This window comes from Oncorhynchus gorbuscha, linkage group LG13, assembly GCF_021184085.1.
Source record: "Oncorhynchus gorbuscha isolate QuinsamMale2020 ecotype Even-year linkage group LG13, OgorEven_v1.0, whole genome shotgun sequence".
NCBI classification, from domain to species: domain Eukaryota; kingdom Metazoa; phylum Chordata; class Actinopteri; order Salmoniformes; family Salmonidae; genus Oncorhynchus; species Oncorhynchus gorbuscha.
In genome coordinates this window covers 45,839,744-45,867,317 of record NC_060185.1, presented here as the reverse complement: position 1 = coordinate 45,867,317, position 27,574 = coordinate 45,839,744, and the positions used below count along the sequence as shown (strand labels likewise).

The following is a 27,574-nucleotide window of genomic DNA, read 5'->3' as shown; positions in this document are numbered from 1 at the left end:
GCACAATAAAATATCCCTCTCAAGTTTGCTGGCATGAGGACACGCGTCAAAACAATTACAATTCTGGGGCCAATCAAATGTTGACCCTATCCTGCTTACACAGCAAACCTACATTTCCCCATCGGTAAAGTGTATTCAACATTGCATGTATCCAGTACTTTCAATTTACTACACAGTTTGATCAGACATTGATTTCAATATGTCTGTTTTTTCAATCACACGAGTTTAGGTTCGCTCTCTTCGCAATCAATGTGCGCAGTTCTTTCAACGTGTATAGGCCTATAGCCTATTTCTTCACATTTTCATTCAGCTTTGTGGCTGAAGCATCAATAGAGTCTTAAATTGAAATGGCTTTGCATTTCGTTATATTACCCTATCCAATTTGGTGACAAAGCACATCGTAAACAGTCCCCAAAGTCTGCACATCTTTTGACACACTCCCCCTCCAGCGCGCCCGCACCCTCCCCACTCTGATACTGGAAGGCGGTATAAAATCCCTGGCGCACGCTCCACTACACGTTACTAAAGGTAGAAGTCCAGAGTGCAACTGCTCCGCGGAGCAAAAGGATTTTATTTTCGTTGTGAGCTCAATTTCTATTAATTAAGTGTTGTCTGAAGACCCCCCAAAAATCTCCCAAGAAGTGCGCTCTATTTCGCACGTGATTTTTTTCCCCCTCTTGTTTTGGGATTCAAGACAGTTTTCCATCTATTGGATATCTGGCGCTGTCCGCTATACTTTCATAGCAGAAGAATAAACCATTCCCGCAATGGCTCATTTGTTATTCGCGTGTTTTTTGGCGTTGCTATCAACGAAACTGGTGAGTACACATGCAATATTCATAGTTGTGTTACGTGTTGGTAACCTGTGCAATTGCGCTTTTTACCCACTAACATGTACTTAATCATTCTTGTAGGTCGAGTCGTCTGGTGTGTTTGAGTTGAAAGTACACTCTTTCAGTAGTACCCGAAGTGTCTGCAAACGGTCTAGGGACTGCCAGATATTCTTCCGAGTCTGTCTTAAACATTCTCAAGATGTCATCTCATCGGAGCCCCCCTGCACATATGGCATGGGACTGACCGAAATCTTCAGTGCTGACCAGAGCTCCATCTCCAGTAGCGAACCCATCAGAGTGCCTTTCCATTTCAAGTGGCCGGTGAGTAGCCTACTGTCAACATACTCAATATACCATAGAGCTGATGGGAAATTCAAGGTCCAATGCAGCCGGTTTTCTCACTATCAAATCATTTCCTGGTAACAATTAATTACCTTACTGTGATTGTTTTCAAAGAATTTGTCAAAAAGAAATGAAACTAGCTTCTTAGTATAAAGAGCAATTTCGCAAGTGAGAATTGTGCTAGGACTGACTGGGAGTAGGGAACACTCTTATTTGTCGAACTAATTTACCAGCTGGTGATGTCACCAGGCAGGCCAAAACTCCATCTCACCAAAACAGGCTGATATTTCAGGCAGTCTTTACCTCTTACACTAAAAGGGCATTATCATAATTTTCAGAGTTTCACTGTATTATTCCAACATGGTATGGAAATATTTTTAAAACACAGGAAATCACTGCACTGGGCCTTTAATGGTTAATGCCAGGTGGTACATTTCATAGATTGGGTAATGTCATGAAGAGTTTTCACTTTATATAATCTCGCCTCTTACAGCTTTTTGACAAAGTATATATTTTTCCTGTGTGGATTGAAGGGTACATTCTCGCTTATTGTTGAAGCCTGGAACGCAGAGTCCTCCGACGGACAGTCCACGGGTAGGTAGCCTTCAGTGCCCACTCTAGGCCGTGGAAAGTGACTTTGATATTCTTCTAATAGTGATTCCCAGCACAAGTGTTTTGAGTTATAAAACACGTTTTACATATTTATAATTAGACATATAGATATTTTAAAGCTATTACCTCAAGATTGGATTTTAGGAATGCATTTTATTTTTTATCTGCTTAGTGTCACTCTCTCTTTAATAGAAAACCAGAACAACTTGATCAGCCGCTTGGCCACCCGTAGAAGACTAGACATTGGCGAGGATTGGTCACAGGATGTACATTTTGAAGAGCAAAGTGAACTTCGTTATTCTTACCACGTTGTCTGTGATGAACACTACCACGGTGAGAGCTGCTCAGACTACTGCCGTCCCCGTGACGACCCTTTCGGACACTACACTTGTGATGACGCGGGCGCCAGAATGTGCCTGTCGGGTTGGAAAGGAGAATATTGCTCAGAATGTAAGTGTACAGAACGTTTTTTAAATGATGAGGCCAATTCGTATTCACTTTTTTTACCTGCTGTTATTCAGATTAATATACTTATGTGTATATATATGTGTATATATATATATATATATATATATATATATATATATATATATATATATATATATATATATATATATATATATATATATATATATATCAGTAAAATGCTTTTTTAAAATCTCAGAAATGACTGTTTTGCGCCACTGATTTGTGCTGGATGTGCACCGCGCGTGTAATTTCAATTCTTGAAATACTTAATTCTGACATTTCAACGACATCTTCTGGTGAAACTTAGGCTTCTGCCGATTCAAATATAGAGTTTGTCTGCATCTTTTGTTCGGGCCAACAATGGAGCTGAGTTTATGGTTTAACAGGGACACGCGTCGGAACTTAATGTGCGCTCCCTTGCATGAAAAAATATGGCATGTGTTTCTTTTGTGTGTCTACCAGCTGCGTAGTTTAGTACTTAAACAAATACTTGATGTGTCTGAGCCCAGTGAAAGGGGATTGTTTTGTGATCCGAAAGGGGCACACTCATTCTAATTTTCTCTCCATCTCCAAAGCCATCTGCTCGTCTGGCTGCAATGAGAAGCATGGTTATTGTGAGGCCCCAGGCGAGTGCAAGTGCCGCCTCGGGTGGCAGGGACCCTTCTGTGAGGAGTGTGTCCGCTATCCTGGCTGCTTGCATGGCACCTGTGGCCAGCCGTGGCAGTGCGACTGTAAAGAGGGCTGGGGAGGACTGTTCTGCAACCAGGACCTCAACTACTGCACCAACCACAAGCCCTGCACGAACGATGCTCCCTGCACCAACACAGGCCAGGGCAGCTACACCTGTACATGCAGGCCGGGCTTCAGTGGGAACAATTGTGAGATCGAAACCAACGAGTGTGACAGCAACCCCTGCAAGAACGGGGGCAGCTGCGATGTAAGTTCTGCCATAACTGCAGCATTCTATTTATCTCTCAGGGTTACAAGCTACTACTCAAACTCTTTTAATTGTCCTCTATGAAACGCTAACATATATATTTCCAGGATCTGGAGAATGACTACACCTGCACATGCCCCCAAGGCTTCTACGGGAAGAACTGTGAGATCAGTGCGATGACCTGTGCCGATGGGCCCTGCTTCAATGGTGGCACCTGCATGCAGCAGGTGACCGGTGGTTACTCCTGCCGCTGTCCTGCCGGCTACATGGGCTCCAACTGCGAGAAGAAGATTGACCGCTGCAGCAATGGCCCCTGTGCTAACGGTAAGAATTCCTCCAACAGCACAACCACTGACTGGGTGAGGGAAACCTACCAGGACTTCTGATTGTTATAATGGAGCACTGGCGACCCCTCATTCAGGGCAGGTGGTGCTCCTTTGAGCCCCACATTCTTAGCAAAAAAAATAGCTTTCCTGTTTTGCATGTTATTTTGGCATTAATACGTGTCACATACCAGTTTGCAAACAATGTAAGAAATATATATATATCATAGAATCATAAAACAGAATCATAAAACACGGGACGAGATGTTAAAAACTGTCCATTGTGCCAATAGATGGAATGCACTCACATGAGATTTGCTGTGATGTTGACAGAGTGGCATGGGAGGTTTATTTCTTAGACTGGGGTAAGATGTCAATTTTGGGACACATCCTCAGTAGTGTGCCTTCAAATCAGTGGGTGTTTCGGCCTTTAATCACTAAACACCCTCATCAAAGGTGGCCAGCTAAAGGGTAATCAAGCCTTAGCTTGTGTCCCATGCCCAATTAAGATGTCCCACGGGACTATGCAAGGCAGGGGCGTCCTCTTCCCTGAGCCAGCCATACAGCTGACCGCATACCTCATATGCCCTCCTCAAGTTGGAGGGATCTGAATTGGGTTCTCAGGTGGGGGTGGGAGGGTCATGAAGTTATAGCCCAGCAAGGGTCCTTCCGTTTGATCCAGATCCACTGGCTGCCTCTTTCAGCTGCTTGAGAAACTGCTCTGACGGACTGCCGCAGAGCCTGTCCATGGATTCCAAGTTCTTTCAGCAACCTGATGATGGAAGAAGCCACGAATCCTCTGCATCCCACTTCAACTGGCCAGACCTTTGCATTCCAGCCACTCTGAGTTGCGTCTGCTGCCAACTCTGTGTAACGCAGTTTCTTACGCTCGTAGGCCTCTTCAACAGAGTTTTCCCACGGGACTGTGAGCTCTATGATGTACACAGCCTTTCGTGAAGGGGACCAGAGTACCATGTCTGGCCTAAGGTTGGTAGAAGCAATCTCAGGTGGAAAGATGAGTTGCTGGCCAATATTGACAAGCATCTTCCAGTCCCGGGCCATGGCTAGGTGTCCAGTTTCTGGCTTTGTAGGAGGATACTTGGGCCTTTTCTCTCCCTCCCGGATGAATGTTGTTGTTTTGATGGGATTGCTTGTTTCTGGAGGTAATGAATTGGTTGCACTCCTCTTGGTCTCAAGTGCTGCAGCCAGGCTCTCGAGGACCTGATTGTGCCTCAAGGTGTAGCGGCCTTGTGAGAGGCTGGTCTTGCAACCTGTCATTATATGCCTGAGAGTCGCTGGAGCTGGGCAGAGGGGGCAGGTCGAGTCCTCGCCATACCATTGATGTAGATTTTTTGGTGATGGAAGCACATCATAAACAGCTCTTATGATGAAGCTGATGTTGCTTGCCTCCATTTGCCAAAGCTCACTCCAGTTGATCTTTCTCCTCTCCAGCCCTTCCCACCGCGTCCATTGCCCTTGTTTAGCAAGAGAGACAGCCTTTGCACTTCTTGCAGTCTCCTCCTGTCTGCGCACCTCCTCGACCACCAGCTTCCTGTGTTCAGATGTTGTTGCCTTATGGAACGTTGGTTGGCTTGCTGCCAGGCCAAAGCCTCCTCTTCCATGCTGGATATTCCCCACAATGTCTTGGTGTCTCAGGGCTGATGTTGCTTGCTGCACAGCCTTGGATGATGTCCAATTCCGTCCAGTTTGTAGGGGAGGTGCAGCCTTGCTAATGGTCTGGTCTTTGGAGTCCTTCAATGTCATCTGAAGTCTTACTTTAGAGCACTTGTAATCCTCCGTTAGACTTGTAAGAGGTAGTTCAAGGACCCCTTTGCCATAGAGGCCGATGTTACTCAGGCATCATGGGACACCCAGCCATTTCTTCACGTATGAGGTAATGGTTCGCTCCATCTTCTCCACTGTTGTTATTGGGACCTCATATACTGTGAGTGGCCACATTACCCGGGGGAGAAGTCCAAACTGTAGGCACCAAAGCTTGAGCCTCCCAGGCAGTAGGGTCTTGTTGATGTTCTCAAGACCGTCGGCGATGTCCTGCCTTACTTGCTGCACTTGATCTTTATCCCGGAGGCTTTCGTTATACCATCTACCCAGGCTCTTGATGGGTTGCTCAGACACCGTTGGTATCGGGTCATCTCCAATGCAGAACCTCACATCTTTAAGCTGTCCCTTGACTATGGAGATGCTTCAAGATTTGCTTGGCTTGATTTTCATCCGGGCCCACTTGATGTTATCCTGCAGTTTTGCAAGTAGCCGCCTGGTGCATGCTGCAGTGGTGGTCAGTGTAGTCATGTCATCCATGTATGCTCGGATAGGTGGGAGACTGAGCCCTTCCTTAGTTCTCTCACCGCCGACCACCCATCTCGATGCCCTGATGATGACTTCCATGGCCATAGTGAAGGCCAGAGGATAAATTGTACAGCCTGCCATTATGCCTACTTCCAAGCGCTGCCATGTTGTTGTGAAGTCAGGTGTTGTGAAACACAATTGCAGGTCTTGGAAATAGGCCTTTACCAGTGTAGTGATGGGTTCTGGTACGTGGAAAATGTTGAAGGATTCCCAGAGTAGTTCATGGGGAACTGAGCCAAAGGCATTGGCCAGGTCGAGGAAGATGACATAGAGGTCTCTCTTGTCCTTCTTAGCTGTTTGGATCTGGTGCCAAATCATACTAGTATGTTCCAGGCAACCAGAGAAACCAGGAATGCCTGCTTTCTGTACAGATGTATCAATGTACTTGTTCCTTTCCAGATAAGTGGACAGCCTCTGTGCTATTATACTGAAAAAGATCTTCCCTTCGACGTTGAGAAGGGAGATTGGTCTGAATTGACTGATGTCTATCGCATCCTTCTCTTTCGGGATTAGCACACCACCAGCCCTTCGCCATGCCTTTGGTATTATTTCCTTCTGCCACACTATCCTCACGAGCCTCCAAAGAAAGCGTAGAACATCCGGGCATTCTTGTAGAGCTTGTATGGTACTCCATTAGGCCCAGGAGCAAAGGCCGCCCTTGCTCTTCGGACAACGTTTTTGGAGGATCAGTGTCCAGATTGAATTCTGGTGGTTGAATAGGTGGGATGTCATGTGGGAAGACTATCTGCTCATGCCTTTTCATGTCCTGGTGGACCTTTTCCAGATGTTCTTCCAGTTCAGGCTTTGTAGTTTTTAGGATTCCGCACTTTTCCTTTGCGAAGAGATCTTTGACAAACTTAAAGGGTTTTTTATAGAACCGTGTTCTTGAGTGTACCTTCTTCCTACGAAGTTTCCTTAAGATTTCCGCTCTTCGCAAGGTTGCCAGCCGACATTTAATGTCTGCTTGGAGTAGCATGAGACCTTCTCTCTCTGCGACAGAGGCCTTCTTCCACTACTTCCTCAGCTGCCTTCTCTCTCTGACAAGTATCTCGATCTCCTGCTGCCTCCTAGATTTGGCTGGTGCGGGTGGTGTCTTGCCACTTCTCCTTTCGTTTACTCCAAAGCGCTCTTCTCCGTAGTGGTAGATAATGTCTCCCATCCTTTCAAGCTTTTTCTCTGCTGTTCCTATCTGTTGTTCCAAGATTTTTGTCAGGTCGTTGTTGATTGTTTCTCACTCTCTCTTTTCAACAGCTTTGGGCCACTTCACACTCGGTCTGTGCCCTTTGATCTTTTCCTCTTTTAGAGGTCTCTGTGGTTGGGTGAGTTCATCCACCGGCATTTTTGTGCTTGTGTTATCCTCCTCAGTTACAGGGGTGCTGATGCTCTGCGAACTTTGGTTTGCGTCCCGTCGCTGTGCTTCATTCGACTGATTTGACTGGCTGCTTCGTAAGAAGTACTGGTCAATGCGAGGTCCCTGTCTCTGCTCTCCCAAGCACCTTTTCCTCCCTTGATGGATCCTTAACCCCCTTGCCGATGTTACTCTCTCCCAACCGCAGCTGCACACCTGAAGTGTGTGTCCTGCGGCTGTTATGGTTGTCTCATGTGCTGTGTTTCTACTCGTAGTCGTTTCCGTTCTTGGGTCCGTAACCGTGTGATCAGTCGTTGAGCCATCTTGCGCCCCAGCTCTCGCAGGCTCTAGGGGTATGTTCCTTTGTTGACTTTCAGTAGCACTTAGCGGGTGTCTCCAACATACTGAAACAGCGTCGGAGACTGCCAACATGGGTAGCTAGCCCATGACAGCCCCAGTGGGGTCTATTCCCTCCGGTCAGCTGTCTCTCCAAGCTGTCACACAGACTTTCCTATGTTGTCAGCTGTCCTTTCACAGCAGTCACTGGACTGGTCCAGATGATCAGAATCATAAAACACGGGACGAGATGTTAAAAACTGTCCATTGTGCCAATAGATGGAATGCACTCACATGATATTTGCCGTGATGTTGACAGAGTGGCATGGGAGGTTTATTTCTTAGACTGGGGTAAGATGTCAATTAATAAAGCATTAATAAAGCCGCATTTCAAACATGGTCTCTTTTTTTTGTTTTCTTGAGTAAGACCGCTACAAAATGTAGATGTTTCAGCCTAGCGCATTGCTTTCTGTGGTGGGGCAAGTCAGCCGAAAATATAGAGCATTGCCCCTTGATTGGCTCAGTTTTCTGTCACACATTGGGACACTACGTCAATATCAACTCTTAGGGTCGAGCTAGAAAATTCAAGCCCCTTGGGTGCTGCTATAGAGTTATATTAGAAGTGCCCATCCAAGAAGGCTCAAGGTAATTTGCCAAATATAAAATTACCTCAAATCACATATCTACAGTAGCTTTGATTGGACTGATCATGTCAACATCATACTTTCAAAATCTTAGCTAGCAGTCAGCATCATGAATCAAGTCGATAATCTACTGTCAAATCCTTTTTAATCCTTGTCATATGAAGATAAATAATTAAGAGAATTGGACATAAATATTACATAAGTTGGAAATCGCACATTCAACCATGAGTGTTTTGGAAGGAATCAGTGGCTAACTGCAAGCATTGCAAAGCAATCACTAGCCTGCTATTTAGTGGAGTGGCTGTGTGGCCACAAGTCTAAGATTAAGGGTCTCTTTTCCCAGTTTAAAATAATAAACATTCAACATTGGCCATGCTGTCAATGAAGCATGATTTCTGCCGCGCTCAAAACAACTTAACTCGGAACGGCAAAATCTGACTTTAGTGAGTTCAAGACAACTGGGAACCCGGGGGGGGGGGGGGGGGGGTGGACAAGCTACAACTGGGGAAAATAGGTTTTGAACTTTCATCCAACTCGGAATTGTACATTTGGACCTCTGGCCTCTTTCTAGAGCTACGACCTGAAGATCACTGACCTCATCATGATTCAACCTTTTTTTTCCCATGAGAACCCAGTTGTCTTGAAAGCACCATAAATTCAGAGAATGCCAGACTTTGATGACAAAGTTTGATGACAAAATTTGCCCACGATGGACTGCTGCGCCACCTTCCTGTTCAAGAGAGCACAGCACAACAAGGTGAGTCAAATGTCTTGTATGCTGCTGCATTAATGATGTAATATGCCCGCGATCTATACTGTTGCTAAGAAAGTAATATTTAGTCTGTTGTGTAGTAAGATGTTAGTATCCCATGTGCCTCACCCTAATCATTTGGTCTATATTCAGCTTAATTTCACCTACTGTTCTGACTTGGTGGTGCACATGTAGCCTCTAACCTGTTTTTGAGAAATGTAATCATCGAATATTGTAAGAGCTTTCATTGTCTGTTTATTTTGCCCCCTTTATTTATCCTACGATTCTGACATGGTGTACAGGGAGAACACTCTAAGAAATGCGCATGTTCTGAATTCTGTCGTGGTACATTTCAAAAGTACTGAACAAATAGTCAATATAACTATGTCCATCCTTGCTGGCTCAATGTCTTAATCGAGAAGATTGCCTCTAAATCTCTCTTGGACCCCTTATGCCATAATTTGTAGATGCAGGACAGGCACGGTACAAAAGACGATTGGCACAGATGGTTATAAGGGGTGAGATAAAGCTGTCATTATGAGGTGGTAAAAAACTATTCTTAGAATGTTGTGGGCTATTTTGTCCCCCCTGGGTCCTCATTAGCTACACTGGAGCTGTACTTAATGTGCGAATGAGCAGAAGCTTATCTGTAATCGGCTAAATTCCTGTTGGTATGGGAAACAAATACTCACGGTTCTATTCCAGTCAAAAGTTTGGACACCTACTCATTCTTGGAATTTTAAATTTTTTTGTTGAATAATAGTGAAGACATTAAAACTATGAAATGACACATGGAATTAGTCACCAAAAAAAGTGTTAAACAAATCAAAATATATTTGAGATTCTTCAAATAGTTACCCTTTGCCTCGATGACAGCTTTGCGTACTCTTGGCATTCTCTCAACCAGCTTCACCTGGAATGCTTTTCCAACAGTCTTGAAGGAGTTCCCACATATGCTGAGCACTTCTTGGCTGCTTTTCATTCACTCTGCGGTCCAACTCATACCAAACCATCTCAATTGGGTTGAGGTCAGGGATTGTGGAGGCCAGGTAATCTGTTGCAGCACGCCATCACTCTCCTTCTTGGTCAAATAGCCCTTACACAGCCTGGAGGAGTGTTGGATCATTGTCCTGTTGAAAACAAATGATAGTCCCACTGAGTGCCAACCAGATGGGATGGCGTATCACTGCAGAATGCTGTGGTAGCCATGCTGGTTAAGTGTGCCTTGAATTTTAAAAAAATCAGTGTCATCAGCGAAGCACCATCACACCTCCTCCTCCATGATGGCTGAAATGTTCCAGATTGACTGACCTTAATGTCTAAAAGTAATGATGGACTGTTGTATTTTCTTATTTGAGCTGTTCTTGCCATAATATGGACTTGTATGGACTCTTTAACCAAATAGGGATATCTTCTGTATATCACCCATACCTTGTCTCAACACAAGTGATTGGCTCAAACCCATTAAGAAGGAAATAAATTCCACAAATGAAGGCACACCTGTTAATTGAAATGCATTCCAGGTGACTACCTCATGAAGCTGGTTGAGAGAATGCCAAGAGTGTGCAAAGCTGTCGAATTCAAAGGGTGGCTACTTTCAAGATTCTAAAATATATTTTGATTTGTTTAACACTTTTTTTTGGGTTACTACTTGATTCCGTGTATTATTTCATAGTTTTGATGTCTTCACTATTATTCTACAATGTAGAAAATGGTAATTATAAAGAATAGTCCTTGAATGGACGCACTTACTCAAACTTTTGACTGTTACTGTATGTTTGCCTTCCACAAGAAGCATTGACACTCATACCTGCACTCATACCCCCCCCCCCCCCCCCTTGTCTGTCCATCTTTCTAACAGGTGGCCAGTGCCTGGATCTGGGCCACAGTCTGATGTGCCGGTGTCGTCCTGGCTTCACTGGGCCGCGCTGCAAGATCAACAACGATGACTGCGCCCACAACCCCTGCCGCAACGCCGGTACCTGCGTGGATGGCATCAATGACTTTACCTGCACCTGCACCCTGGGCTTCACCAGCAAGGACTGCAGCATCCGTGCCGATGCATGCTCCGTCTTCCCCTGCCAGAATGGAGGCACCTGCTACACCCACTTCTCCGGACCCGTGTGCCAGTGCCTGGCCGGCTTCATGGGATCCCGTTGCGAGTTCAGCCTCAAACCCACTGCCAAGCCCAAGGCAGATGGTTTGCCTGCAGCCTTGGTTGTCTCCTTTGCCCTGGGCCTGGTCACCCTCACCCTGGTGGTGTGTGCTGCCATCGTGGCCCTAAGCCAGATGAGGCATGGGAGGAAGGCCACGGCGTCTTCTGTTCGTAACGACCTGGAGACTTTCAACAACCAGCCCATAGGTGGTTCCAACCCCCCGTCCAGCCTCCGAGAGAAGGAAACCTTCCTCATCCCCGGCGGCCATTACAAGGTGTCTAATAAGGATAAAGCGCTGACCTCGGCCCCCGCAGACAAACATGGAGACAAGGCGGCTTACAAGCAGAAGATGGTTGACTACAACATGGCCAAGGAGGAAGACTGTCATGCGAAGACCAAATGTGACCGGTAGGTATGCCTCGCCAAACTCAAACGGTACTGTGCCAATGAAGCAGTGTGTGATCACCAGTGCCCTCGAGTTGGATGGAATGCTTGTATTTCCTAGTGCACCCTAGAAGGGCTTTCTACTAGCAGACATGTTACAACTTGATCTCTCACTATGTAGTGTTCAGGCTTTATCAGGTTTTCTTTAACCCACAAGTTTCTATTGGAGATCACAGTTTCTGTTGTTGTTGTATGATTCCATTGCACCTGTGGAACCAAACATGACCTATTTTCCCTCCCTCTATCTATTTACAACAGGAAAAAATCAGAAGGCAGCATAATAGTTCCACCAATGAGCTTCCCTAAAGGCTTGTACCACCCAGTCTTCGTCATCCAGACAGAACAGCAAACTGAACAGTGTGTCTTTGCTACTGAGGTAAGCAGCTCCACCCATTCAAACAGGTTATTGTTAAGAGTTTATGAAGGAAGTTATTGTCAAATAACTTTCAAGATTTGATTGGTGACTTTCTCCCTCATCATTTTCCCACCTTAGGTTTAACAACAGTATTCTGACACCAGGAGTACCTTGACCAACAAGGGCTTTGCCTGAACATGTTTACAGTCTTTCAAAGACAATTCAAAATCATTGAAGAGGATATATTAAATCAACATGTATTATTTAATATTTATTCATGCTGCTCATTAAAAATGAACTTTTTTCACAACATTGACAATGTTTGGATACAATACGTGAAAAGCGGGAGCTGGAGAGTAGAATGTATGTTCCGGCATCATTTGCACTATATTTTTAAATATAATTTGCTTTCCATTAAAAATGAACAAAAATAAAACTTTCCTCGGAAGAGGGCCAAGGATTCACCAATTACAGAGAAGCAGGACTTTTTACTCTCTTGATGCCTTATCGAAAAGAAAACGGCATCTCAAATAATCTAGAGGGACCTTTTTTACAACCCAGGAATAAGATGCCACTACAATTCACTTGAGAAACGGAAGTAACAGCAAGGACATTTTCGTGGCCTCTTTTCTATTTTTTTTACTGTCAAAGCGGGAAACAATGTTCTAGCTGTCAAAGAACTGAAGATGAAGGTTTACTGGAAGCTTAGATGGACAGTTGGCTATAGATATTGGAGTCTGGAGTGGCCGGATGTCATATCTTGGCCTTCTGGTCCCTAAACTGGACTCCCTTTACATTTGGAAATGAATCACCAATGTGAGAGCATTACATATATACTTAGGGAAGTCAATCCTATCAAGTGCCTGATCTTTGACTGATGCTATGACTTAAGGGAAATGGTACTGATCTTACACACTGACATTTCCTTTTGGGTTTGTTTGATACTCTCTTTTTTTTATTTTTACAAACACACTGGAAAGTCTTATATGACCCGGTTGACAGTCGTAGTGCATTGTACAGTTTTTTTTTCCCGTCATTTTTTTTTCTCAATGCCTTTCAATATACAACTTCCATCTTGTCAAACACCCAGTGCTTTATGACATTCCCTCGACTTGAATGAAGTGTGTTGTGCATAAAGACTGCTTCCCCCGATGACGGAATATCATATCGTTTTAACCGACAGTGCTGGATCTTGAAAAAAGTGTTTCTTTTTTTTGCAGAATGAAGGACTCCAAAGAGGGGTTGTTCTTTTTCGTTTGAAACCAAATAGATATGTATTTTTAATATTTGTATTATTGTCCTCTTTAATTTAACAATGCAATGTGTACATAACCATGAAATATTCTTTCTATTTAATTTGTTTGTACATCATTTGTATTTATGAAGAGAATTGTATATACGTCTATGTTATGTGCTTATTGTCACAAAGTCCCAAAAATATATATTTTTCATAATAAATCTGAAAAAAACATTCATGTTGTCTTCCCACTGGGCTTTGGGGGCTTTGGGCTGCTAGCATGATGTTTATGGTAAGTAGATGGGACATGGGGCTCAAGTCGATGGGGCCCATTTACTTTTGTTGCTGGGCCCGCTGAACCCACCTAGATAGCAGGGATGTTGGCCTCCCATAGAAAGGCAATCATGTGGATGGCACTAGCTAGCAGATTGTTGCCTAGGAGGCGGCTGCGGTGCTGTTTGGAGATGCATCATCCAGGGATTAATGTGCCATCTAGAAAAGGGAGAGATCTTACAGAGCGGTTTCTCTAAAGCCTTTGGCATAGTTCCCACAGCATACATTATCTGGCTCTAAAGACCAGCTCTAATCCATCTCCCTGATGCCGGTGTATATATATGCTAATTCTCTATCCCCCCCCCCCCCCTTTGGATGAGACCCTGTATTGTGCAAAATAGATTAAAGGAGAAGCGTATGTTAACAAATCAGCATCCTCTGCACCACTGCTCCTAGTGTCGTGTGCTGACCGCTCATGGGATCAGATTTCTAACATCAGTTCTGAAATCTGTTTTATTTTCTGTATTTTACTCAAGCTATAAGCACCATGAGAGGCTGAAATTGAGTGTTCCAGTGTTGGAGGAAGATTCGTTGAGAATAACCTGCCTCTCAAAGACCCCCCTCCCCCTCTTTCAGAAAAAAAAATTGGGAGGGAGAAGAAACTGTATAAATGGGAGGAGCACTTATGCTGAGAGCTGGGAGGGACTAAATCAAATGAGACTTTATTTCAAGTGCATTTAAAGTTTGATTAGATTAGCTAAAGACCCTTGTGTTATGCAGGTGAATGAGGACCCAAAAGCGACTTGGCGAAAACAGAGTTTTTAATCCAGTAAGATACTTAACAAAACAAAAGGCATAATACTACTCGTAAAGACAAGAACAGACTGGAGACTTGATCAAGAACTGCAGGTTGCCTCGGGAAGGCACTTGAACCTAGCAGACTCAGACACCTGCTCACCACGCAGCATCTGAGGGAAACACGACACGACAGGGCAAAACATAGACACAGCACGGTGAATATAGACAAGGATCCGACAGGGCAGGTACGGAAAACAAGGAGAGAAATAGGGACTCTAATCAGGGAAAAGGATCGGGAACAGGTGTGGGAAGACTAAATGATTGATTAGGGGAATAGGAACAGCTGGGAGCAGGAACGGAACGATAGAGAGAAGAGAGAGCGAGAGAGTGAGAGAGGGAGGGGGAGAGAGAGGGATAGACAGAGGGAAAGAACCTAATAAGACCAGCAGAGGGAAACGAATAGAAGGGGAAGCACAGGGACAAGACATGATAATTAATGACAAAACATGACACCTTGAATTAAACACCTCCCTCTGCAACTGTATCCTGGATTTCCTGATGGGCCATCCCCATGAGTTGAGAGTAGGCAACAACACATTTGCCACACTGACCCTCAACACGTGGGTGCTCAGGGGTGTGTGCTTAGTCCCCTCCTGTACTCCCTGTTCACCCAAGACTGCTTGGCCGTGCACAACCCCAACACCACCATTAAATTTGCAGACAACACGATGGTGGTAGGCCTGATCACCGCCGATGAGAGGTCAGAGACCTAGCAGTGTTGTTCCAGGACAACCGCTCCCTCAACGTCAACAAGACAAAGGAGCAGATCATGAGCTACAGGAAAACCAAGGGCCGAGCACGCTTCATTCACATCAACGGGGCTGTAGTGGAGCAGGTCAAGAGCTTCAAGATCCTTCGGTGTCCCCATCACTAAGGAATTATCACGGTCCACACACCCCAACACAGTTGTGAAGAGGACGCGACAACGCCTCTTTCAACTCAGGACACTGAAAAGATTCGGCGTGGGCCCTTAGATTCTCAAAAGGATCTAAAGCTGCACCATTGAGAGCATCTTGACGGGCTGCATCACCGCTTGGTATGGCATCTGCTTTGCATCTGACCGCAAGGGGCTACAGCGGTAGTGCGTACTGCCCATTACATCACTGGGGCCGAGCTCCCTGCCATCCAGAACCTTTTATACCAGGCTGTGTCAGAGGAAGGCCCTAAAAATTGCAGAGATTCCAGCCACCCAAGTCATAGACTGTTCTCTCTGCTAATGCATGGCAAGCGGTACCGATGCACCAAGTCTGGAAACAGAACCCTGAACAGCTTCTACCTCCAAGTCAAAAGACTGCTAAATAGGTTAACTATTTCACTATCTGCTTTGACCCCTTTTTGCACTAACTATTTTGATTCATCATAGCCTTCGGAAAGTATTCAGACCCCTTGACTTTTTCCAAACATTTTTAACTTACAGCCTTATTCTAAAATGTATTGAATATGTCTTTCTCCTGTCTACAGTTGAAGTCGGAAGTTTACATACATCTTAGCCAAATGCATTTAAACTCAGTTTTTCACAGTTCCTGACATTATATTTATTTCAGCTTTAATTTCTTTCATCACATTCCCAGTTAGTCAGAAGTTTACATGCACTCAATTAGTATTCGGTAGCATTGCCTTTTAAGTTGTTTAACTTGGGTCAAATGTTTCAGGTAGCCTTCCACAAGCTTCCTAAATTGGGTGAATTTTGGGCCCATTCCTCCTGACAGAGCTGGTGTAACTGATTCAGCTGTCCAGACTGAGTAAAATCTTAACAAATCCTCTTGTCCATTGGTGCTAAAAGTGGGGGTTAAGATTAGTAAACTGTACATGGGGATGTCGGCCACAATATGAACTGTGTGTCGTGAGAGAAGGGGCATTGCAGAGGGCCGTGTGGCTCCTTTCATCGCACTCTGCACGTGGAACCAAAACAGAAAGCAAGTTGACTGCGCTTCAAAAAAGATAGGGAGTCTGTCATGCCACTAAACTGCTTGTTTGGAGATGAAACCACTGCCAAGATGTCAAAGTACTGTATATAACTTTTGTTTATAGTGGAAGGGGGCTTGCACAGAGCAGTTAGGCTGTGAGTGTGCACGAAGCTAACTGTCAAGTGGCTTTCAGTTACCCTCTTGTTCCCTGTCCAACTGAGTGTTTGTTTTCCCGCATATCAAACAAGGGCAACCAAATCCATCGTTATAGTTAATCAGTTCCAAGTGCCACGTGTTCAGACCTTGTTAGAAGACCGCAGGGGAGTGGAGAGACTTCAGACCTCAGGCCGACCTGCTGTTCACCTGGCTTTGTCTCAAACTTCCCGCCACTATGCACCACACTATGTACCCTTTGAAAACACAATTGCACAAAAGATGGAACTTTGGACATTTCTCATGTCACCTGGTGTCATCTGTGGAGTGAGGAGGACCAACCTACTCTTTCCCATTTATTGTATTTTTTATTTTATTGGGCACAGACAACAGCACAAAGGGAAAGAAGGGAGAGACAACAATACATCACACGAAGCAGCCACAACTGTTAGTAAGAGTGTCCTTGATTGCGTCTTTGAATGAAGAGATTGAGATAAAACTGTCCAGTTTGAATGTTTGTTGCCTGCCCCTGGAATGGAAGATGGAGGGTTTGAATGAGTGGTGGCCGTCGAAAGATGGCTTCTCTGGATTGGCCAGAGTTCTGGGTCAAAACAGGATGTAATTATATACACAGGTCTGGGAGTGGCTGAGACTCTTAGCTAGAGTCACAGAGTAACTCTGCGTCCTGTTTACCCCACCGAGCAGAGGCAGCAGAGAGGGGGCCTGCCTTCGCCCCTCAAAAGTGGCCTTCCCTAGTTTCCTGTGGCTGATTGTGGTGCTACTTGTCAAAAGCCATCTACTCAGAAAACAGAGCCCTCTGAATGTGATTCCTTACTGTTCATCTTGGGGCGAATGCTGTCAATGGGCTACTCATGCTCATTTCTATCAATAAAATGGAGAAGTTGTCCATGCAAGTACTAAGTTAATCAGTGATTCTTATCAACATACTAAAAGCTCTTTCACTTTCACTCTGTGGTCTTTAGCCATCTCTTTATTTAGTGTGTATCTTTGTTCAATTTTATTTCAAAGAGTTAGTCACTCGCAACAGAATAGCTTGGTTTCGATAGAAAGACCGCTCGCTAGTCATTTCCTCAAAATGTGGTTGAAATCTGGTTGGGGAAATGGTATTCAGGGAGGACTCAGTTCAATACAAATTATAAATAAAACTCATGAGTGAGTGTTTATTTTTGACTTCCCCTTCCCTCTTGGTCAATAGCGGGGGGTGGGGGTGGGGGTGGGGGGAGGGAGTCAGCGAAACACTGGTGACAACTCCAGCCATCTCTCTGTGCTCCTGTCTTTGAGTGACACCAGGCACCAGGTCAGGAACTCTATTGTTGCCACTTGTCTTTTCCCTGTATCCTCTTCCACGTCAGAGGAGGAGGAAGAGGGAGCTACACCCCATTCTCATTGGTTTCTGTTGTATTACTGCCATGGTGTGGAGGGGCCTTTAGCTTAGCAGGCTAAGGTGTGGAGTGGTCAGGGCTGTAATATAAAATGAATGTCCAGTCAGCGGAATACCTTTCTAGGTATGTTGTTTAATGTCTCACAAGAATACCCGAAGATAACTCCCGTACTGCTGTACAGCATGCCGTGACACTGTCGTGCATACGATGACATCTCCTCCTTTAACTTGAACACATTTCCTTTGAACACTTTCTACAACTGAGTGTGACCATAACGAAAGCGACCGTACTTCACAATAGCGATCAACAGAAACAATGCCACTGTAAAGGTTTTTGAAGAGAAAAGAAAATGACCAATGACGCAATGCAAGTTTTCACATGTACAGTTCACTTTTACCACTGTTCCTCCCGGCAGGAGCGACTGTAATGGTTTCGCCTTGCGATGTTAGTTGAAGTAGAAGGCTTGTAATCCTCTTTTCTGACGCATCCTTCGGCTTGATGTTTTTTGTGATGTGTTCGGCCCTCTTAGGTTGCAGGTTTCTCTCCGAGGCTGCGAGTGTCTTTCTGTTGTCGTGCGTGGGATTGACCTGTAAACACGGGAGAGCAACCAGCCGGTCTTTTGAATCCTCTTGGCGGTCTGCACTGCCCGTTCTGCACGGCCGTTACCCTGAGGGTTGTGCGGGCTGGAAGTAATGTGCTTAAAATCAAGCTGCTTGGCCATTTCTTGGACCTCGGAACTGGAGAATTTGGGCCAATTGTCCGTAATGACTCATCTGCATTGTCATACCTTGTGACGGTTCCTTTCCGCTTCATGGTGGCCTGTGTGGTTGTAGGTATGTGTTGTATCTCAATTAACCTTGAGTAGTAGTCTGACATGATCAGATAGTTTTGTTTGTCATACTCACATAGATCCAGAGCAATTCCTTTCCATGGCCTGTCAGGGAGTGGCATAGAGATTAGTGGCTCCATTTCCTGTACCTTTCTAAGCTCACAACAAGACTGATATGACAGGACCTTTTTTTTTCTACCACAGATGAGATCCCCGGCCACCATACAGAGGCTTTGGCCCACTCTCTGCATTTAGTCAGGTGTAAAGTACTTAAGTAGCTCTTTAAAGTATTTGAATGAAGTCATTTTTTTGGGGGGGGTGGGGTATCTGTACTTTACTACTTATATGCTTGACAACTTTTTCTTTTACTTCACTTCATTCCTAAAGAAAATAATGTACTTTTTACTCCATGCATTTTCCCGGACACCTGAAAGTACTCGTTATATTTTGAATGCTTAGCAGAACAGAAAAATGGCACAATTTACGCACTTATCAAGAGAACATCCCAGGTCATCCCCATTGCCTCTGATCTGGCGGACTCGCTAAATGCTTCATTTGTAAATGATGTCTGAATGTTGGCGTGTGCCCCTGGCTATCTGTAAAAAAAATATATTTAAAAAATAAAATAAATTGTGCCGTCTAGTTTGCTTAATAATATAAGGAATTAGAAATTATTCATTCTTTTGATACTTAAGTACATTTTAGCAATTACATTTACTTTTGATACTTAAGTATATTGAAAACTAAATTATTTTAGACTTTTACTCAAGTAGTATTTTACCGGGTGACTTTGACTTTTACTTGAGTCATTTTCTATGAAGGTTATCTTTACTTTTACTCAAGTATGACTGTTGGGTACTTTTTCCACCACTGGTCAAACCTTTATGTTCATTGTGTATTCTATCAAAAATGTTTGGCCTCTGTGTCTGTGGTACTACTAGTTCCCACGGGAGGTTGGTGGCACCTTCATGGGCAGAATGGGGTGGTGGTAATGGCTGGAGCGGAATTTGTGAAATGGTATGAAATACATCAAACACACGGTTTCCATTTTGTTGGATGCCATTCCATTTGCTCCGCTCCGACAATTATTACCAGCCGTCCTGCTGTGGCGGTTCCCCTTTGTGACTTTAACATTGTACTCTGACACTTCCCTTTTCACTGGAAAGAACACCTCTGACTGTGACTGGGGTTTTACCCACATATTCAGGACAACCTGACCTGATGTAATTGATCATCTGCTACGGGGGCAACTCTGATGCTCTCCATTTCTGTCTGTGTAGCAGGTATGTTGTTGATGACGGCGTTGATGTGTGTCTCCCTGTGTGTCTGTCTCCTTTTCTGCGCATGTCAAGGGACTCCTTGACAGTGTTCCCCCACGACCAAGGTTTTTCCTGGTGCGTACTCCACTGTGGGTTTGTACCTCATTATCCAAGACTTCGCTGTTCATTAGTGGGGCCAAGGGCTTGTGGTCTGTCACTAACTTGAAGTCCTCCAGGCCGTACAGGTATTGCTCGAACTTCTCACAGGCCCAAAAACTCACCAGACACTATTGTTTTAACGTGCGAACATCTCACGAGGATACCCGAAGATAACTCCCGTACTGCCTTACATACTGCTTTACAACATGCCGTAACACTGTTGTGCATACTATGACAAGGGCCAGGAGTTCAGCACTCTGGATCGTCATCGCCCACTCATATCCAGATGGTTACATTGTAATAGAGCATTCACTGTAATAAACAGTACTTGTTATAGGGTATACTCATTTTACCACAAAGAAACAGTATCCTATCTCGCCCAGCTTGAAAATGTTTTTCAAAATACAATGTTTTGTGCAATGTCTTGTTTGAGTGGATGATATCAGAACATTTGACATTTTGGTTGGTAGGGAGCAGAGGCAGAACAGGAGGGAGAGAGAGAAGGAAACGAGAAACATGGAACCGTGCATTGAGAGGGGAGGAGGAACAAGGAGAGAGGGAAGGAAACGAGAAACATGGAACCGTGCATTGAGAGGGGAGGAGGAACAAGGAGAGAGAGAAGGAAACGAGAAACATGGAACCGTGCATTGAGAGGGGAGGAGGAACAAGGAGAGAGGGAGAGTGAAGAACCCACACAGATGAAAGACACCTGCCATCACGACATCATTACTTGCCTGACTCCTCTTCCTCTCTGCGCCTATTTTGGCTACACTGCGTCTGGCTACGGTCCTGTGTGACAGAGAAAGGGAAGCGGAACAGGAAGGCTAAAATACATGAATCAAGACCTCCATGCTGTATACACACTTACCTTCTCAGCTCCAAATGAGATTTCCATCATGCATTGACATGATGTGCTCTGTTCCAGACAGACACCATTATATGGGATGGTTCTGAGGTGCTCAGGGACTGTCATCTCATCTTCTACACCTAAGACATGTTTGCACAGCATAGGAGTAATAAGGACAAACAGTTATCAGGTATTTCTCCCTAAACGTTTTAGGGACAGTTTCCCGGGCACAGACTAAGCCAAATCATGGACTAAAAATCATGATCACGTTTTAAGTTTCGAGTTTCAATGTCACATGCACAAGTACAGTGAAATGCCTTTCCTACAAGCTCTAACCCCAACAATGCAATAATCATTAACAATGTAATGCTAAAAATATAAAGGTAGAACAAAAACACACGCGAACTTCACAGATCTTCATTGTAAAGTGTTTAAACACTGTTTATGTCATGTGGACTGCAGATGTGGCCAAGGCAATAAAGTGCAATGTCCGTACTGTGAGACACCTAAGACAGCACTACAGGGAGACACGACGGATAGCTGATCGTCCTCACAGTGGCAGACCACGTGTAACAACACCTGCACAGGATCAGTACATCTGAACATCTGAACAACAACTGCCCGAGTTACACCAGGAACGTACAATCCCTCCATCAGTGCTCAGACTGTCCGCAATAGGCTGAGAGAGGCTGGACTGAGGGCTTGTAGGTCTGTTGTAAGGCAGGTCCTCACCAGACATCACCAGCAACAACGTCGCCCATGGGCACAAACCCACGGTCGCTGGACCAGACAGTACTGGCAAAAAGTGCTCTTCACTGACGAGTCGCGGTTTTGTCTCACCAGGGGTGATGGTCGGATTCGCGTTTATCGTCGAAGGAATGAGCATTTCACCGAGGCCTGTACTCTGAAGAGGGATCGATTTGGAGGTGGAGGGTCCGTCATGGTCTGGGGCAGTGTGCCGCAGCATCATCGGACTGAGCTTGTTGTCATTGCAGGCAATCTCAATGCTGTGCGTTACAGGGAAGACATTATCCTCCCTCATGTGGTACCCTACCTGCAGGCTCATCCTGACATAACCCTCCAGCATGACAATGCCACCAGCCATACTGCTTGTTCTGTGCATGATTTCCTGCAAGACAGGAATGTCAGTGTTCTGCCATGGCCAGCGAAGAGCCAGGATCTCAATCCCATTGAGCACGTCTGGGACCTGTTGGATTGGAGGGTGAGGGCTAGGGACATTCCCCCCAGAAATGTCAGGGAACTTGCAGGAAGAGTGGGGTAACATCTCACAGCAAGAACAGGCAAATCTGGTGCAGTCCATGAGGAGGAGATGCACTGCAGTACTTAATGCAGCTGGTGGCCACACCAGATACTGACTGTTACTTTTGATTTTGACCCCCCTTTTGTTCAGGGACACATTATTCAATTTCTGTTCATCACATGTCTGTGGAACTTGTTCAGTTTATGTCTCAGTTGTTGAATCTTGTTATGTTCATACAAATATTTACACCTGTTAAGTTTGCTGAAAGTAAACGCAGTTGACAGTGAGAGGACATTTACTTTTTTGCTGAGTTTATTATAAAGGGTCAGTTCCAGTACAATATTTACAATGTGCTGGGATACTGGAGTGATGGAGGTAGATATGTATAGGGGTAAGGTGACAGGGATACTGGAGTGATGGACGTAGATATGTATAGGGGTAAGGTGACAGGGATACTGGAGGGATGGAGATATATATGTATAGGGGTAAGGAGACAGGGATACTGGAGTGATGGAAGTAGATATGTATAGGAGTAAGGTGACAGGGATACTGGAGTGATGGAGGTAGTTATGTATAGGGGTAAGGTGACTAGGCATCAGGATATATGATAAATAGAGTAGCAGCAGCGTATATAATGTTCGTATGTGGGTTTGTGTAGAGTCACTATAAATGTACTGTATGTGCATATTATGTGTTTGTGTGTGTGTTGGGGTATTACTGTGCATAGTGTGTAGGGCCCTGTCCATAGAGACAATAAGAATAAATACAAAGGTCAACTCAGATACTCCATATAGCCATTTTGTTAACTATTTAGTTATTTATTTAGCAATCTTATGGCATGGGATGGAAGCTGTTCCGAAGCCTGTTGAGGTCAGAATTTATTAACCTGTATCGCTTGCCGTGCAGAAGAAGCGAGAACAGTCCATGGCTTGGGTGGTTGGAGTCTTTAGCGATTTTCTTGGCCTTCCTTTCACTGGAGAATTCTCATTTTACTCCTGGATTAACCTTAGTCTGTGTTTGGGGAACTGGCCCATGGTGTTTCAGCAGATAGGTGCTCGGCTTCGATGTTCCTTATTAAGTTAAGCCATGGCACAGCCCACATCTTCTAAATGTGTGACACATGACCAGGGCTCTGAAGTGCGACCAATTGGGCGGCATATGCAAAATATTTTGCTATGCGAGGTGGAGTTTTATTTTGGGAGCACCAGTGCGACTAAAACAAAATCCCCAAAACATAAATTAAAATGTGATTTTTAGTAGTGATATTTATTAGCATCCCCAATTAGCTGCTGCAGAGGCAGCGACTACTCTTCCTGGGATCCAAACAGAAATCAAAAACATAGAATTCACAACATGACCAAAAGTATGTGGACATCTGCTCGTCAAACATCTCATTCCAAAATCATGGGCATTAGTATGGAGTTGGTCCCGTCCCCTTAGCTGCTATAACAGCCTCCACTCTTCTGGGAAGGCTTTCCACTAGATGTTGGAACATTGCCGCGGGAACTGCTTCCATTCAGCCTCGAGCATTATTGAGGTCGTGCACTGATATTGGCCGAATAGGCCTGGCTCGCAGTCGGCTTTCCAATTCATCCCAAAGGTGTTCAATGGGATTGAGGTCAGGACTCTGTGCAGACCAGTCAAGTTCTTCCACACCAATCTCAACAAACCATTTCTGTATGGACCTCGCTTTGTGCATGGGGGCACAAAGGGCCTTCCCCAAACTGTTGCCACAAAGTCGGAAGCACAGAATCGTCGGAAGCACAGAATTGTCTAGAATGTCATTGTATGCTGTAGCTTTAAGATTTCCCTTCACTGGATCTAAGGGGCCAAGTCCAAACTATGAAAAGTATCCCTAGACCATTCTTCCTCCTCCACCAAACTTTACAGTTGGCACTATGCATTGGTCAGGTAGCGTTCTCCTGACAACCGCCAAACCCAGATTTGTCCATCGGACTGCCAGATGTTGAAGCGTGATTCATCACTCCAGAGAACACGTTTTCACTGCTCCACAATCCATTGGCTGTGAGCTTTACACCCCTCCAGCCTACGCTTGGCATTGCGCATGGTGATCGTACAGACTCACTACACTGCTCGCGTTGCAAAATAAATGTAGAAATCTATATTATTCAATTATTGCACCCACACTGCTCGCGCGTGCCAGCGAGCTTCTGCGTTGCCAAGGGCTAAAATAGAAGTCACTTCAATTTGTGACGCAGGTCGTGCTGCAAGTCCTTCCTCTCCCATCTCCTCATTGGTTTATAGAAGCAGGTACCCAGGTGCCATCTCCTCATTGGTTATACCAATGTGGGTGACTGAAAGACGAACGAGGTCGGTGGTGGTAATGCACCTAATTTATGAAAGTTGCTAATTGCAATAGAAAATCAAGAGAAGAAAAAGCCTGAAAGGAGGTGAGATTACTTAGAAACGATTCAGTTGACCGTTTATGTGTGAACTAATTGGCGGTGTAGAGGACCTTGTGCATTTCAGGTAAAATAGCAACTCAATGTTTATATCCCAGGACAAATTAGCTAGCAACAGCAAGCTACCTAAATAAGACAAATTAGCTATAAAGTGCAAGCTAGCTAGCTAAATTGCCATAAATGTTTAATGCTTTTCGACCTGTCCCAAATGAATATAATTGGTTCAGAGTTTGTTTTAATATTTTAACCTGTGTGTCGTGATTGCGTTTGATGTGGGGGGACAAAATACATTCATGCATGATGCCACACACACATAGCCGGTTTGGGTTCCATGTTAGGCTTTTGTGCTGCTGCTCAGCCATGGAAACCCATTTCATGAAACTCCCAACGAACAGTTATTGTGCTACTGTTTCTTCCAGAGGCAGTTTGGAACTCGGTAGTGAGTGTTGCAACACTCAGCAGTCCTGTTCTGTGAGCTTGTGTGGCCTACCACTTTGCGGCTGAGTCGTTGTTGCTTCTAGACATTTTCCCTTCACAATAACAGCACTTACAGTTTATCGTGGCAGCTCTAGCAGGGCAGAGATTTTACAAGCTGACTTACTGACTTGTTGGAAAGTCACCGAGTCCTTCAGTTTGTTGTCATGCCAAATAACAAGCATATAATTTTAATAATCATTCTATTTCTAAGATTACAAAGTTCACCCAAGTGTTTTAATCTATATCTCAAGTCAAGTCGCAATATTTGGTTTAAAAATAGCAATAAATGTTTTTTTTTCTCCCATATCTTGGGAGAAAAACTAGCAACCTGGTAACTTGACCAGTACATGCAAACACTTTGGTGGCACAGAGATGTTCTTAGAAAGTAAGTAGACTATATCTTAATCATCTAAAAATATCAATTTTTCTGGTGCTCCTCATTTTTTGGTGCTACAAATGACTATTTATTTAGTTATTTAGAGCTCTGCACAGAACACTGGGGAAGTAGCTCAATCTTTTGACACACTCTCACAAAATGACTCCAAGTACCTCTGTCGCCATGCTTGTGCACTGCGAGCCCCCTGTTGGGGCATTGGCTTTACTTTGGACTAAAAGACAAGTGGGAAGAGACATGGTAGGAATGAGAGTCTACCTGCTCCTCTGGTCCTGTGCCTGATGTGTATCTGACACGCACAGCTCTCCTATGTAGATATCAGACCAGTTCACTTTCATGTTAGATACTATCTTACAATGAGAGCCTTGCTATCTTATAATGACAGAACATTTTTGCCACTGAAATGGCAAAAAAATGATTTAGCCTGTTTCAGTTTGTTGGTGGTTCGCTCGTCGGGTTAGGAGCCTGCATGCGTATGTTATTGTTTAATAGGGGTTTAGGGTGTCTGTGTATTTGTGTGATGTGAATGTTAGGTCTTGGTGTTGAGGTAAAGGTATCTAGGATTTAAGTTTTCCCACTATTTCATCCCTGTTAGCTTCCTGTTTTCCCTGTATTTATAGGCCCTGACATGGGAAGGGAAGTGAACCCTATTCTGGCGCACGCATCACTCCTCAGCCTCTATTCTGTATTTTTAAGTCAAAAGGAAATGGAACATCTTCCTGGCACACACAGACACACACACACATACACAGAAAGACATACACAGAAGGTTTTGCTTGACAAAAAGACACGTAAGTGTATGTGTGCATCTGTTTGTGTATGGGTGTGTGTGTAGCCATGCAGGAAGATGTTTCATTTCCTTTTGAATTGAAATGTAAAAAATAGAGGCTAAGGGCTTACCACTGGTATGTAATGTAACATACAGTTCATACTGTATGTGCTGAAATTCCTTTATACAGCATCATCACTGTGATAAAACGAAATGTCATAAAAAAGCAGCATGTTTCCAAGGGTGTTTATTGAATTGATATTCTGTTCTGTTCCTGTTGTCTGGGTGGTGGGGTGGCGGGGTGGCGGGGTGGCGGGGTGGCAGGGTGGCGGGGTAATGCATAGAGCCGGGGCCCTACCAACCCACACTCCCACACTCCCACCCTCCCTCCTTCCAAGCTATTTGAGAGGTCAGGCCCTGACAACATCCTCTGTCCCTCAGCTGCTGAAGCCCGGTAGGTCATAGGTCAAGACTAATAGGAAGTGACCAACACAGATATAGGTCTAACAGACAGGGCTGATTGTCAATGTGCATGTAGCTGGGGGGGGGGGGGAGTTTTTCACGCGAAGGCTTTGAAGGAGACAAGGCAGTTGCAACAACAACACAGTAAAAAAAAAATCAATTAGAGGGAAAACAAGCTAATCGGAGTACCTTCTCCCCCCCCTACCCTCCTCTATGAATGCATTCTTTTGTACGGAGCTGAGATCCCTGGGCTTTCCAGGCTGTTTGTCTCACGTGGAATCTACAGAAACAATTCAAACGAAACAGCCTGTAGACTGGCATTGTTTCCACGGCTGAGCGTTTTGTCTCTGTGCGTGTGTGTGTACGTGCGTGTGTGTGTACGTGCGTGTGTGTGTACGTGCGTGTGGGTGTACGTGCGTGTGGGTGTACGTGCGTGTGAGTGTACGTGCGTGTGGGTGTGGTAGGTAGCCTCGACATTTACATGCTTTTGCTTTTGCTTTTGATGAGAGTGTGTGCATTTACATGCGATTTTGTTTATTTTGTGTGTGTGGTTGTGGATCCCAAGACTAGAGTACTTGCGCAATGTTACGTTTGTAGGATATGTGTCAAAGCCTGGTGGTTTATGCCACATGGCAAACCACACATAAAGGGAATAGACCTAAGAACATTCATTCAGGGGTTGAAGAAGAATGCCATTCTACCTAGTGGCCATTTGCCAAGTGGTTTGCATATGTGAAGAAGAAGAAAAACAGTGGCGGCTGCATCATTAGTTTGTAACCTGTCTGTTCACCCCGTTGAGTCGCTACTAAGTGCCAAGTAGGATGCATTGATGAATCGCCTCACCATAGAGGCATGTTCATAGGCCTCAGCCTATTGTTGGGGCAGTAGGGGAAATAATCTCTCAGCATTTCCACCAATCAAAAAGGACATGAGAGGTTTGCGTTTGG

General features: G+C 44.7%; 1 protein-coding gene across 1 annotated transcript; it reads left to right on the top strand.

Moving 5' to 3' along the window:
- Nucleotides 1-530: 530 nt before the first annotated feature.
- Nucleotides 531-13,387, top strand: LOC123992996 (delta-like protein C). The gene is made up of 9 exons (XM_046294718.1): nucleotides 531-818; nucleotides 915-1,154; nucleotides 1,709-1,769; nucleotides 1,980-2,237; nucleotides 2,831-3,192; nucleotides 3,300-3,516; nucleotides 10,823-11,525; nucleotides 11,820-11,937; nucleotides 12,055-13,387. The coding sequence occupies exons 1-9, from the start codon at nucleotides 768-770 to the stop codon at nucleotides 12,058-12,060; spliced, it is 2,016 nt and encodes a 671-aa protein (XP_046150674.1). The 5' UTR covers nucleotides 531-767; the 3' UTR covers nucleotides 12,061-13,387.
- The last annotated feature ends 14,187 nt before the right edge of the window (nucleotides 13,388-27,574 follow it).

Bases quoted from the DNA above. Each gene is read 5' to 3' on its own strand.
- LOC123992996 (XM_046294718.1), top strand. From the start codon at position 768: ATGGCTCATTTGTTATTCGCGTGTTTTTTGGCGTTGCTATCAACGAAA. The intron at 2,238-2,830 runs GTAAGTGTACAG...CCATCTCCAAAG, and splicing joins AGGAGAATATTGCTCAGAAT to CCATCTGCTCGTCTGGCTGC. The intron at 3,193-3,299 runs GTAAGTTCTGCC...ATATATTTCCAG, and splicing joins AGAACGGGGGCAGCTGCGAT to GATCTGGAGAATGACTACAC.